The sequence below is a fragment of the Aegilops tauschii genome, chromosome 1 (assembly GCF_002575655.3).
Source record: "Aegilops tauschii subsp. strangulata cultivar AL8/78 chromosome 1, Aet v6.0, whole genome shotgun sequence".
Lineage (NCBI taxonomy): Eukaryota > Viridiplantae > Streptophyta > Magnoliopsida > Poales > Poaceae > Aegilops > Aegilops tauschii.
Genome location: NC_053035.3, coordinates 492448765 through 492463614, shown reverse-complemented (window position 1 = coordinate 492463614; position 14850 = coordinate 492448765). Strand labels below are relative to the sequence as shown.

At 48.9% G+C, this 14850-nt stretch overlaps 3 protein-coding genes across 3 annotated transcripts; 2 read left to right on the top strand and 1 right to left on the bottom strand.

The window, feature by feature from the left end:
• The first annotated feature begins 582 nt into the window (after positions 1-582).
• Positions 583-1101, top strand: LOC109740132 (uncharacterized). The gene has a single exon (XM_020299170.1). The coding sequence runs from the start codon at positions 583-585 to the stop codon at positions 1099-1101; it is 519 nt and encodes a 172-aa protein (XP_020154759.1).
• Positions 1102-4572: 3471 nt separating this feature from the next.
• LOC120961981 (protein RADIALIS-like 3) lies at positions 4573-5374 on the bottom strand. Its single transcript, XM_040392130.3, has 2 exons — positions 5006-5374; positions 4573-4893 (listed from the first exon to the last, which is right to left on the bottom strand). The coding sequence occupies exons 1-2, from the start codon at positions 5284-5286 to the stop codon at positions 4872-4874; spliced, it is 303 nt and encodes a 100-aa protein (XP_040248064.1). The 5' UTR covers positions 5287-5374; the 3' UTR covers positions 4573-4871.
• Positions 5375-10101: 4727 nt separating this feature from the next.
• LOC109740115 (uncharacterized) lies at positions 10102-11270 on the top strand. Its single transcript, XM_020299150.4, has 3 exons — positions 10102-10498; positions 10597-10683; positions 10773-11270. Exons 1-3 carry the CDS (start codon positions 10415-10417, stop codon positions 11025-11027), a joined length of 426 nt encoding a protein of 141 aa, XP_020154739.1. The 5' UTR covers positions 10102-10414; the 3' UTR covers positions 11028-11270.
• The last annotated feature ends 3580 nt before the right edge of the window (positions 11271-14850 follow it).

The window sequence follows — 14850 nt, the reverse complement described above, 5'->3', positions numbered from 1 at the left end:
TGCTTCCTCTCCGGTGACAGCCTCCCGCCGGAGCGCTCGGCTTGACGCTGCGCGCCCCGAGGGTAGCCCGACGCTGCCCATCCATGAGCGGGCGGAGCTCCGGGCGGCAGCCCGGAACCTGGAGCCAGGTACGCTTGCTGTCCCCCCCACGGCATCTACTTGTTACTTCTCTGCTCTTGAGTCGATTCCGCTTGGTCACCTTGCGAAGATCGCGACTGATTCCGCGGTCATCTTGAGAGGAGAGGTTGCTCCCCCCTTAGTCCAGATCGAGGCCATTAGGGCCCGCGAGATCCTTGATGGTAGGCTTGCAGAGGCCCGTGCAGCTCTACTCTCGCCTCCCGCCCCGTCGATCGCTATGCAGGATGCCATCCCGCCTCCTCCCCGGAGGGCCGGTGGCATCCTCCCCCTGACCGCTACCGAGCTTCGTGGACGCACCCGCTCTCGGACCGCCGCTCTCCGCGCCCAAAGCGCATCCCGTGTCCTGGGGTCAAGTAGCCCCTCAATGGATGCATAATGTGTGCCCTCTTCTAGAACATCCGCGGTTTCGGCCATGATGGCCGCCGCCGCCAACTCATTGAGTACATGCGAGATGAACACACTGACATTGTCGCCATCCAAGAAACCATGCGCACGGAATTCTCCCTCTCGGAACTCGACGGCCTTAGCGCCCACCTCTTCGCCTGGCATTGGCTCCCTTCTAGTGGGAGTTTGGGCCATTCCGGTGGCATCCTGTTAGGCGTCAAGGATGCCACCTTCGAGGTGGGCAGTATGGACCGGGCCCAGTTCTTTGTTAGCATGGAACTTTTCGAACACGCGTTGAACTTCAAGTGGGATGTTACTATCGTCTACGGCCCTGCACACCATAGTCGGTCTGCCTCCTTCCTCGAGGAGCTCCACCGGAAGGTTTCGGCTGCTTCGCTTCCGGTGGTTGTGGGGGGTGATTTCAACCTCCTGCATTTCGCGGAAGACAAGAGCAATTCGCACGTAAACTTTGCATGTATGCAAATGTTCAATGACTGCATTGCTGACCTTGGTCTCCGCGAATTAGATAGGGTTGGTGCCAGGTTCACCTGGACCAACCGTCAAGCTGCCCCGACCTAGTCTGTCCTGGACCAGGTCCTAGTTTCCCCGGAATGGGACCCCCGCTGCTCGCTTGCCTCCCTCCGGGCCATTACTCGGATCGGGTCTGACCACGTACCCCTCCTTCTATCTTCCGCCGACGAGCGCCCCCTGATCCCTCCCCGATTTCGGTTTGAGACATTCTGGTTGTCCCAAACTGGTTTCGTCGAGGCTGTGGGCGCCCGTTGGGTGGAGGCCCGCGCCCAACCTCAGTCCCAGTCTCGTCCCCCCTCTGCCATCGACTCGTGGCATTTCTATGCCAAGCGAGGCCGACAGTTCATGAAGGGTTGGGGCGCCAACCTGGGGCGCAACCTCCGCGAGCGCAAGAAGGCCCTGTTGTCTGCTATCCAGGCCCTGGACCTACGCGCCTACGCGACCGGCCTCTCTCCTGAGGAGTGGCTTTCCCGTTACGACTTGGAAGACCAACTCTCTATCATCTACTCCGATGAGGAGGCCTATTTGCGTTTGCGTGGTGCCCAGAAATGGGTGTTGAAGGGCAATGCGAACACGGCTTACTTCCAGGCCATAGCAAATGGTCGCCGTAGACGCAACACCATCCCCCTCCTCTGGGATTGCCCGAATCTCCTACAGTCCCCATGTGACATTAGATCCCATGTCGACGGGTTCTATAGATCCCTGTTCGCAGCCGCTCCGTGGACTGTTGGACCGGCCGCAAGCTTGTCACGGATGCAGAGAACACGGCCCTCACGGCCCCCTTCTCCGAGGGTGCGGTCTGGGCCGCCATCAAAGGCCTGAACCCTGCCTCGGCCCCGGGTCCGGATGGTCTCCCGGTTAAATTCTTCCAAGCCTTCTGGAATGTGATCAAACCGGAGGTCATGGCCATCTTTGACGAGTTCTACGTTGGGTCCATTGACCTCGGGCGCCTCAACTATGGGATTATCTCGCTTATCACCAAGGTGCTTGGGGCGTCCGACATCCGCCAGTTTCACCCGATCACGGTGATAAATGTGATCTTCCGGGTCCTGGCAAAAGGGTACGCCAATAGGGTGACCCTGCTTGCGGACCACATTACCCACCCCAACCAATCTGCCTTCATCCAAGGCCGATATATCCTGGATGTGGTGTTAGTCCTTCATGAAGTCCTCCATGAGGTCCACTCCAAACACCTCAAGGCGGTCTTCCTGAAGATCGATTTCCATAAAGCTTATGACACTGTTAGCTGGACCTTCCTTCGGGAAGTTCTGCTCCGGAAAGGATTCGACGACTGTTGGATCACCAAAGTGATGCAGATGGTCTCTTGTGGTCGCACTGCCGTGAAACATCAATGGGGAGATTGGCCCCTACTTCCCCACTCTTTGTGGGGTGATACCGGGCGACCTTTCTCCCCGTTCTTGTTCAATATGGTGGTGGACGCGCTTGCCGCCATCCTGGACAAGGCTAAGGCTGCGGGCCATATTCGTTGGATCACCCCCCACCTGGCCGGTGGCTCCGGTATCTCCCTGCTCCAGTACGCTGACGACACCATCATCATGGTCGAAGGCTCGGATGCATACATCGCTAACCTTAAGTTCCTTCTCCTCTGCTTCCAACAAATGTTTGGCCTCAAGATCAACTTCGACAAGAGTGATGTGATGGTGATGGGATACTCTCCGGCAGAGGCCCTCGACATTGCCAATCGCCTTCACTGCCGCCTGGGCTCCTTCCCCACTACCTACATGGGAACGCCCATTAGTGACTCTCGGCTTACCGTTGCTGACTTGCGGCCGACCGTGGCCAAGTTGCAGACGTGCATTGAGCCTTGGCAGGGTAGGTGGCTGTCGAAGGCGGCTCGGACGATTCTCATCAACTCCTCCCTCTCGAGTCTCCTCTTGTTCCTCATGAGCTTCTACAGCCTTCACGAGACCCTCCACCATGAGATCGCCAAGGTCCAATCCCACTTCTATTGGGCCGGGGACAACAATAAACAGAAGTACCACATGGTTAGTTGGCCCGACATCTGCAAGCCCCGGGAACAAGGAGGCCTCGGTATCATGTGCTCGAAGCGCATGAACATCGCCCTCCTTTCCCGTTGGCTCTGGCGCATCTCGCAAGGGCACGGCGGGCTGTGGTTAGACATCATCCAAAACAAGTACCTGCGTGGCCAACCACTGGCCTTCTGTCAACGGTTAGGTGGATCCCAGTTCTGGCAGTCTGTCATTCAACTGCTCCCCGTTCTCCGCATTGGGACTTCCATATCGGTCGGATCGGGATCTGCGACCCTGTTCTGGTTTGACCGATGGGCGGGAGACACCCCCTTCGCGGCTCGTTTCCCCGACCTCTTCTCCATCGCTGTCGTCCCCTCGATTTCAATTGAACGAGCCCTTATTGACTTAGGGCGCCTCGCGTTCCGGAGGCCATTTGGGCCTCCGGAAGCCGCCGCCTGGCAGGAGCTGCTTGATTGCGTCGCTCTCCATGAGCCGGTGGTTGATGCGGGGCCGGATGAGGTCCGGTGGCGTCTTGAGCCCTCTGGTCAATTCTCCACCAAGTCCCTATATTCGGCCATTGCCCCCTCCTCCGCCCCTCCCCCCCTCCCGACGGTGTGGACCATCCGCTTGCCTCTGAAAATCCGGATCTTCATGTGGCAATGGATCCACGGTCGGCTCCCGTCTGGGGTGGAGGTCCGCAAACGCAATGGCCCTGGCTCAGACTTTGCCCGCTATGAGCTACCCCCGAGGATTCGAACCACATCTTCTTCTCCTGCATGTCTGCTCAATTCGTTTGGAGCTGTTTTAGAGAGATTGTGGGACGTGGTTGGTGCCACACCAACTTCCCCGACCTCTTCGCTGAACTCCAGACTTCCCCCCTGCCCGCTCGCCACATTAGGTGGCTTGAGATTGGGGCTCTCGCGTGCACCCTCTGGACGATTCGCAATAAGCTTGTGATTCAGCGCACTCCACTTCGACGGGCTACTGCCGCTCTCTTCAAACTTTCTGGTTACTTGCAGCTTTGGCGGCAGCTTAGCCGCCCTCGGGACCGGGACGCCATCACCACCTTCATCGCCGACCTTCGCTTGATGGCCGTCTGTCTGTCGCCGCCGCCCCCGCCGCCTCCTCTGGAGCCAGATTAGTCGCCCGGCTTGCTATCCGGCTCAGGCTCCGGCCTTTCCTTTTTATGTTATTTTTTGGGCTTGTTGAGCTGTGCCCTCAGCAGCACCTTTGTACCTCCTGTTGTATGACTTGGGTGTGTGTGTCCTGGACTAGTTTGTGTATGTGTGCTCTTGGCGGTTTGCTTTATTTATAAAGCGGGGCGAAAGCCTTTTTCAGTAATAGGAAGAAAGAAGAAATGCCATGCTTGGCCCTGGTTGCCTGGGGCCCAACTCCGCCCTTGCATATTCGTGATCTCCGCCACCTCTGCCGTGTCACCACGATGATATAACAAAAGGAATCCATGAAACTTGAAACGTACTGTATTTGTTCAGATTTGTTTTTAGTAGTATGTGTGTATCACATATCTGCATTATCATCAATTTCTTTTCTCTTTTGATTGGTATGGACATATGGTTACATGTGCAGAGGATATAGATATTGTACATTAGAATACATACGAGATAAGTTAAATCCATGGAGGAAGGAGATAGGTCGATCCCGCCATAGACCACTTGCTACTGAAGTATTATGAACATGCATGCATCTGCATAGCCTTGCATGCGTACGTTGACATGGACACCATGCACAAGACTTATCTCATGCACATGCACATGCTTCCAGTTCCATCGATCTATGTAGTGTGTATCATTCATTGTCCATTGCCGCCTAGATCTTCAAGTGCTTCAACCTAACCGACAGAAATTACAAGATTAGCGCCAGCTTAAGTCCACACATAATTTGATTTTTCGACAAAGCACACATAATTTGATAAGAAACACGGTAAAGCCGGCCGGTCGTACCTGTCGGCCTCGTAGCCGGCGTTGTGGCCGAGGCCTGGGCAGGGGGAACGGTAGGCGGGGAAGGCCACCTTGCCGGCCTCGATGCGGGCGATGTCGTGGACGAGCAGCTCGTAGTAGCGTTTGACATCGTCGGCCGACTTGCCGCCACCAACGGCACGAGCGACGTTGTGCCAGCGGTCGGGCGTGTCCCGGTCGTGCACTGCCAGTGCCTGCTCGAACAGCTTGTTCTGCTGCGGCGTCCACCCAGCTCTCCCGGCCGCGCTCATTGACAGCGACGCCATTGCTCGATATACCTACGGTTGGGCTTATGATGTTGGCCCCCGTGAACTCGTTGGTTGCACAGGCTGCTTCTGAGATGGATGAGGAAGAGGTGTGAGAAGGGGTGCTACTTATAGCCCGCCAGACTAGACAATTGAGATGAAGGATTCAGCTCTGTGGGGGCGGAGAAGATGGAGAATAATGTGCATACGGGTGGAGGTAAAAAAAAAAAAAAAAGAGGAATACTTGAAGCAGCCAGCCACCACCAGAGGAGTGAGGAGGGGGGTCAGCTGGAGAAGGAACAAAATTTTCTGTCCCTTGGAAGTGGGGGATCTACCTTTCTATCTCCTCGGTGTAGTCCCGTCGCGAATCGGCTCGGCATCCTTCCTCGACCTCCTCCTGCTCAAAGATTCAAAGTAAAAATGTAAATATATGTGTCTATAATAACTCTAAATACATGCATATACGTTTTCATAGTTTTATGTTAAGACATGTGCATATTCATATGCAATATGCAGAGGCCGAAAGGGGTTCTCTTCTCTCATTTTGAAAAATGCAATCCATGTTTAATGAATCAAAGCTATGCCTATGGACATTGTTCTAAAAGAAGATACAACCTATTTGTTACACCAAATTATGCAAGTTCTACAGCGTGGATGTCTTGAATTATTATTTACACCACAAAATATCGAAAAATAATTTTTACTATATTTTGGTTCAACTAACTCCTGCCGTGCATGATGATCTTGGTTCTACCACTGACATATTTACTGGGGTTGCGTTGGGTTGTAACTATCTTGAGTGTACCTTAAAAGTTTCAGTTTTTTTGAAACAAAATCTAAGTTCCCATTCTTTGTAATATTCAGAGATGATAACATCAAGTATACAGAAAATTAGTCAATTATTTCTTTATCAAGGAGCTAGCTACATAGTTAAGAGCATCTAGTCGCTATTTACAAATAGCTAGTTGCAAAGATTGGATTCCATCACAAAAATTCAGATGCGCGTTGGCCATATGAACAAGGATATATCTTGCTTTTTGGATGGAAGAATCATATCGGGAAATCAAGCTCCAACTTCTTTGTGCATGATTCTTCCTAAGGCATTAAACATTGATTCCAAAAGAATTGTTTATTTTAGAGTCCAACGGAAAGAAAGAAACGCTTTCCAGTCTTAAGTGACAAGAATTTTCCATCGTGTGTCGCGGCTCATCGATGCTAAATTGTCCTTTCCTTTAGACGATTCAGGAACGTTAAAGGGCAACAATTCCTTTGGTACTAAGCTCAGTATATAGATAGGGGAAGGTAAATGTGATGGGGAAGAACTAGCTTGTTTGTGTTTTGAGCACAAGCCGTAACTTTTAAGTGACATCATGTGAAAGTAAATAAGCTTGCGGGAAAACACATGTGTATTTATTAGAACTAGGAGTAAACGGGCATATATACCATTACAATAGTTACACTCTCCCTTAGCTTACTATGATAGTATACATTACCTTGTGATTTATGGTTGGAGGCTATGCACTTACGTATATGCAAATCGTTCAAATTAATGGTTATTTGAAGAAATGTGAAGCCCGGTTAATTTCAAATCTAGTAGATTAACCCAAAAAAGACTTCAAACTAGTATAGTCATTTGCTTATTTTCTAACAATATATGCGCATTATCAGGAATTATACGAGCAACAAAGTCCTACAAATTAAGTCAGATAAACATGCTAAAAACATCCATGCATTTGTGTTTTCAGTTAATTGTTCAAAATAGCAATATATAAATTAGTAGTGGCAGAGCTAGTTACAAAATAAATTCAGCTTAAGCATTCACTTAAGTATTATATGTAACAACGGATGATTCTACATGTATGCCTGCATTAACCTTGAGCCACATTCGGGATATTTTCAGCACGCCGGTTGATTCAATCTATTGCAATTTGCTGCTGTATTTCTCTCAGATTTATGTTTCTTTCTCACTAGAATTGAATCAAACATATTTCTGAAAAAAACATAGCAGCAACTTGCTATGGATTGCTAAAGATGGTTAGACGCCGGGAGAAGTGTAGTGGAGATCAAGGTGGACCTTGGCCTGCCCAATGTTGTAGTTCTCTTGGTTGAAACTAACTTTGTGAGAAGTATCTTCCTGATTAAAGAAACATAAGGTTCTGTCAACCATCCGTCCTTTGTCCAACATACTGTACGCAGTCACATTGATATGGGCAGGTAAATCACCGGTTGATCTAATAAAATATTGATGTCCTAGTTGCAACGCATAGCCAACTGTCTAGTATAGAAAATGTACGTAAATCGGATGATGTATAATATGGCACTCTCTTTTTTTAGAAAAGGAGGATGACCACGGCCTCTGCATCTCGAAGATGCATGCAGCCACTTTATTAATTATTCACATAGTCCTTACAAAGTAATACATCAATACGTCTGAAGCCATCATCTTGGCAACATCTGTCGCTACTCCTATCCATTGATAAAGGGGTGCGGAAAGTGTGAGCCAAATACACAGACTTCTCGCCTAGCCTAACATCTAAAGCCGGAGGCCCCGACCAAGCCACATAGCGGGCCTGGGGCACAAACCGGTCCGACGCACTCATAGGTCGTCGTCGTCGTCTTCCATCAATCCAGCTTCAGAGCATGTACTGATACATCGACCTTGTCAGGCCTGCCGTTGATGCCCCCATGGTGCCAGACAGCGCCTCCTTCCTACGCGCGTTCATCATCACACATCCGTCGCTGAGACTTTGTTGCGCCTCGCTGCCGAGACTCCACGACGTCGATGCGTCATAGTGAACGCCGCTCCACCACAGATCCTGTACCTATATGCACAAAAGACACTTTCTGGACTGAATCCAAAATTTTAGCACCTATAGAGAAATTTATAGGGATTCCATTTCGCAACTGCCGTGGATCGAAAGCCTGGACCCCCGGAGCAAATGGACCCATGTGGTCAATGAGCCTGATTCGGTTTACCGTGTTCTTTTATTTCTTCAAGAGGAGATTCTCGCGCAAGTAGCAATTAAATTTGAATCTTTACAGGCAACTTGGTGATCAATCTATGCGCTAGAAAAGTAAACAGTCGATGTATATACACGAGTAACCATCAATGCGGTTTGTACACACACATAGTATACATGTATCTCGTGACGTAATTTATTTGTTACACCTATGTGTATCCATATTACATGTAGCTGTAGCAATAATATTAGCCGCTAAACATCACAGGCTTCAAGCTTTCAACACAGTGATTCTACAGCTAGCCGGCAGTGCTGGTCGATGGATCGACATGCAGCTACATATGTAGTTTACTTAGTCTTGTAAGTAGAATTCATCAGGAAGCTTTAGAAGGTACTAGATCGATCTGCAGACAGACATAAACAGGGGCCCGGCGTCAGTGTCATTTCAGTAATCAATGTATAAGTAGCATATGCACTCATGCATGCACGTCGACAGCCATACACATGACAATGGCACACCGCGGTTAACCCTAGCTCGATCGATCAGAGGAGCCGGTGATGTACGTTTCGAACGACTAATATTAAAGCTTATCACTATCTGTCTGACCCATGTCACCATGTGTATATCAATCAGGATTAGATCTCATGTGGCATAGTGACATGCATGCACGCACCGGCAAGCCAAGCCGGCCGGCCGGCCACCAACGCAGCATGCATGTCCATGCAACATGCACTCACGCACGCCGGCACGTCGGGCCACGTGCATCCATACACGCACACTCACGTAAGCATGTCCCCATATCATTCCTACCTCGCGTCCAAGACAGCTAGCGGCGGAAGGGCAAAGATGGCGACCTAGCCGGCGTAGCGTCCGGATGACTCGATCTGCGCGACGTCGTGGACGAGGCGTTCGAAGTGGCGGCGCAGCTCGTCGGCGGACTTGGCGCCGCCCATGTAACGGGCCACGTCGTGCCACCGGTGCGGCGTGTCCCGGTCGTACACCGCCAGCGCGCACTCAAACTGCTTGTTCTGCCGCTGCGTCCACCCCGTCGCCGCTGAACCTTTGGAGCCGGCCGCCGATGACATTGATGTATATATGGCTAGCCAGCTAGGTCTTGATGGTTATTATGGAATGCTTTCAGTGAGCTGGGTCGACCGTGTATTTATAGGACACGATCGCGTGCTTCGTGCATGCATGCGGAGAACCCTCTGATGAGCAAGTATGGTCGGAAGTCGCGACCAATCAGAAAGGTACATGATATTGGCGGTACCTTCGATCGGGTTGGATTGCAGGGGTCTCGTTTGATATAACTTGCAAAAATCAGAGAGGGGCGTTTTGGAGCTCGGGCTCAGCTGCACCCATAATCTAGCTCGTTCGTTTCAGTCTTGGGATGTGAAGAAATGCAGCTGGATTGTCAGATACGAGCGTCAGTAAAACAGCGAAACTCCCGAATACGGTAGGAAACAGTGCGCAATACGTGGGGTCGGCTTGGCACGGCCCGACGGACGTCGCGGCGGCTCGGCCTGGGCCGTGGACCAGGACGTAGGCTTTCTGACTAGGTCGTGGACCAGGACGTTCGCTTTTTTAGTCTGGGCCAAGGATCAGATAATGGGTCCGTGGCGGTGGCGCTGTCTGTGCCGTCCTGTCGGTCGGCCGGGCACCCCCGCTCGCAAACAAATGAAAAAAAAGATAGATTTGCCCTCGCCGCCATGGTAACCTAGGGTGTGGGGGACAAAAAGGGGAGAGTGTCGCGGAGGTCGGCCTACCGGACTGCGGCGGCGCCGGTGTTTCCACGTCGGGCTAGCAACGGATGGACGCCGAGGGTATGGAGTTCCTGCTTGACGCCGAGGGTATCGAGCGAGTCAAACCATTCCATGTCGCTAACAATGGGAGAGAAAGTGCACTGGCCTTCTCATAAACAGATAGATGTATACACCAAGGATTTGATAAAGCAACTGAGGGAAAACAATGTTAACCTTGGGAAGGTATACAGTATAATTGGGAGCTTCTTTGGTTCGGTCGAGAAGGTCACTTTCACGAAGGGGACGCTCAAGAATATTTGTGGGAAGATTAGCCGTGAACAGGCTGAAGACGATGTCCGGAAGACACTTCAGGCGTTTGCTGACATCCAGGCCAACGCCATTGCCAAACTGATTTCGAAATTTTTTGAACCGATCGCTGGCATCCGATGGGAGGTTCTCTCGCTGAATCGGCAAGTAGTGGCACAACCAGAGGGGCGGGGCATGATGCGTTCGTGGGATTGAATCTTCCTGTGAATTCTCCCTAGCTTTTTTCTGAACTTCGAAGTGATCTGTGCATATGATTCAGCGGCACATCGATTCTGAATCAAAAAATCTCTGCCTGCTGCAGCCTTCACCTCCCTCCCGCATGGACTCCGCATCTAGCGCCTGGAGCACAACGCATCTGCCAGCGGATGTCGACGACACTAATGGAGAGGTGAGCAGCCCGATCTGCGGCTAACTCTCAGGCAGGAAGCAGATGCATAACTGAATCCTCTCTGATCTCGTTAGCTTTTGATTTCTCAGGGCGAGGTCGTCCAGCAAGATGAGTCTGTCCACCGGCCTCTCACCCATGATTTGGGCAGCATGGTGGGGCAAGATTCACGGGAAGAAGGATTTGGTGATTACGATCCAGCTGCTGCTCCGGATTCGCCGCGTAGCACTGGTAGTTCTGCCATCGACGACCAATCTGGTGTCATGTGTGGTGGCAACGTGGAAGACTCTGAAGATGAGGAGGACATTATCAGCATGCTGCCTAAACACCGCTGTATAATAGACTAGATCGTGTAGCTAAATGAGAACTGGTAGGTGATTTGTGTGCTAGAAGATGTTGGTTAATTAGTATCGTTCACGCGTTCCATTGTGACGGCCCTGTTTGTAAAATCTACTTCCTTGTTTCATTTTCACTGGTTGCATCCTTGAACCTTAAACACGCGGGGATCCATTCTGGGTTTTTTTTCTGGCTTTTTAGCCCTTTTTTCAAGCACTTGTAGAAGCGTTGAGTAGCCTGGTTACCGGTCCTTGCGACGGCGGTCACGACCTCGTCGCCGCAGAGAGGGCATGCCATCAGAGGAAGCAGCCAATCGGCTGGGGCGGGGAGAGAGGATGAAGACGATGCGGACATGGCGTCGCACATGAGGATGAAGATGGAGATGGCTGAGCAGGCGCTAGCTCGGGAGAGTGCATGAGATGGATGGGGTAGTGGCTAGAGTGAATGACATAGTTGGGCTGGTGGGCATTTAATGGCGGATGTGTCGACACCGTGTGAGCGGAGTCTTGCTACGGCTCATGATGGCTCAGATGGGGTGCCGAGCCATCGCTTCTCTATCTGTCCCGCGACGCCGTTGCGACCTGCCCTCTCCATAAATGCGCCGCTGTCACACGAGGCGGAAAAGGCATATACGACCTGGAAATACAGGAAGACGCACAGATCTTGGCGCGTGGATATCAGGATCAGCTGAGCCCGAGCTCAGAAACGGATTTTCGTTATACTATCTGCAATAAAAATATAGTACTCCCTCCATTCGAGAAAAGCATAGTGCATTTTTCCTGAAGTTAAACTTCGTAAACTTTGACAAACTTAAATAAGAAATAGCAAGTATTAATGAAATAAATAAAATTACACAAACATATTTTTATGATGCATCTAAGGATATTTATTTTGTATTGTAGATTCATATAGTAAATTTCTCCATAAACTTGATTAAAGTTTACAAAGAACATCTAGGAAAAGAAATCTCTATGCACTATATTTTGGAACGAAATGGGTACTAACTAGAGCTAACTTAGAGCATGTGAAAATTCATCAGAAATGGAAATAGACAAGGTGAAATTGTCCATCATAAGCCATTAATGCTATAGGCGTTCTTTTCCCTATGCACTGAGTTACAGGCGCTACATGGGTCTTAACACAGCGACTTCCCAATTGTCTACTACAACAAGGTTTGCCCTACTCCGGCGAGGGAGGGGTGATAACGGCGGCGTGCCTTCGGCTCGCTCCAGTGCTTGTAGTCGTTGCCGGGTGGTCCATGGACCTGGTTGTAATTTTTATTACCTCTAGTCTTCTCATTACTGTCATGATCGATGAATAGATTGGAAATTTCTCTCGAAAAAAAAAATAGTTACATATGCTACATGGTATGTTTCTCATGTTCTCTACTAACTAACTTCTCTGATTTTTTTTCTTCCAAGATTCTGCAACAAGCCTCCACGTCAGTCTCTGTAAACACTTCCCACAAGAAAACTCTACTTTTTTAGGGAAAGAAATGAAACTTGTACTTTTTTAGGGAAAGAAGACAAAATTGTACAACCATTTGTATCAACATGTAAGACATTTTTTATTTTGCATAGGGCATAAAAATTTCTTACATTTTATTACAGTGGGAGTGCTTTTTTTAGGGGGTAAGAAAAGTGTATTTAACTGTCGCATTATATAATAATGAGCCAATATTCTAACATGTACGTCGGTATGGGATCTCCTATTGCACAACAGGCCCAATAATGCATAAGACTGCTATATGGGCTTGGCCAATAGATTCATATTTTTTATATGGAAAAGGTTTTAAATTTAGTAAGATATTTTCCTGTTCATTTTTTCTTCAATATATATTTATTACAGAAAAATTATGTCGGTTTGGAAAAAATCATCTTGTGTTAAAAATATTTATGTGCTTAATTGTTTTTGTGCATCTTCCAAAAATGTTTGCGTACCTATACAAGTCATATTTACCAAAAAAAAGTTCATATATTTGCTTAAGAAGTTCATCGAGGATTTGATTTATGTTCAAATTTTTAAAAATCATCCTACCCCCCCCCCCCCCCCCCCCCTTCGCCACAAAACAAAATCAGAAAATGAAGTGTGAGTAAGAAAGAAAAACATAAAAAATGTAGCGTACAAAGAACGAGTTGAAGTTAGATGTAAAATTGGAAGAAAAAAATAAAATAAAATAGACAAAAAATTCGTTCATGGGGCAACCCATGTAGTGCATGTAGCGAGTGTTATAAGAATATTTTTTTTCAATATACCACCATGGGCAATTACAACAATGCCGATCAGACATATAGGACATAAATGCCTATCTGCCACATTTGCTAAAGCCCTTCACTGATCGGTCGCTCGGCGGTTGCACTGCCTCTTACTAAACCACTCCTTCTCAAGGTTTCAATATGATGATACAATGTAACAAATAAAAAGTTGTTTATCATGGAACGAGCTTATCACGGTCATTTGCATGGAGGACTAACCATTCTATTGACTACAAGTGTTTATGAGGTTTAGGTTTTGGATCTCAAAGAAACTTAAAAGAACTGTTCAGAGTTGATTTTATCTTTCTTGCTGAGAGCTCCTCGAATGTCCATTCACATATGAAAGTTTCCACGCACCTAGTGCACTAGAGTATCTTCAATTCCAAAAAATTCAGATTTTTTTACTTTTTTTTTTCGAATTTATGGTCCTCCAGTTGCCGATGAGCCTGGGTACTGACATGGATTACCTAGAAGTGCCAGCTATAGTATTGTAAATGTACTTTGATAAATCACGAGTGGACATAATGTCACGCGAGGCTGAAATCTTAACCACACATTCCTCCAAGATGCGTGCAGTATACATACCAATAATCATGTATAAAATGCTTCAGCGTTGCATAATGATACTATTAACTTACGTATGTTAGACACCAATAACTACACCAGACCCACAATTTTAAATAGAAGAGTTACTCTCCATTTATGTCTGCATGAAAAATGAAGAACTCATATATTGGACGCCACATATAAGAGCTACCTAAACTCAACGTCACCGCTCTTTCATGACAAGCTGTCTGAAACTTGAAGGAATTTCACCGTCGCCTGTGTCACTCTGAGTCAAATTCATAGTTTTCTCACCCTTTTTTCCCGGATAGTCTTTGACATGTCCCACGGCTATAGCACTCCGCCTCCTTCTGTAGTTGTCATCCGCATTTTTCCATGTGCACTGAACACCACAGAATATACGGCCATGTACTCTCTCAGCTTTTGACATCTAAGACTTTCCGCCACTTTCTCAAATTCTCCATGGTCAACTCCTGTCCATCTTCTGGCACCGATAGGCCCAGTCACCAACTTGAATCTGGTACTCATCAACACTGCTTCAGCACCCCCTGCACAATTTGTCTGACCACATGTCTGACCACCAGTGTCTTGGCATGTGGCTATGTCCCGTGCTTACCGCATGTCTCGCCGCTATCACCGCGTCGAGCCTCTGCTGTCATGGTCGAGTCTCTAGGGCCGCGGACCCACACCACTCAAACCCCTACTACAGAGAACCACCGATCATCACCGACCGATGCTGAGTATCACGTCTCCATCAGACCATTGGTACCCAGTTCGATCCACGCGTCTCTCGCTATCCCGCTGAAATAGGTTGTGATTCTCCATGCACTTACGTCGTAACCCCTCCATCAGCACAGAGTGAAGTCTTCCGCTAGACTCCAACTCCACCTTCAACACGACTCCGTGTAGCTGCGCCTTGCTACCCCGCGCCCCGTCGACTTCAAGCACTCATGTGTACACTGTCTTGAATCAACCCTGCGCCATAGTCTTGTCGAAGCCGCACAAGCCCTCTGGC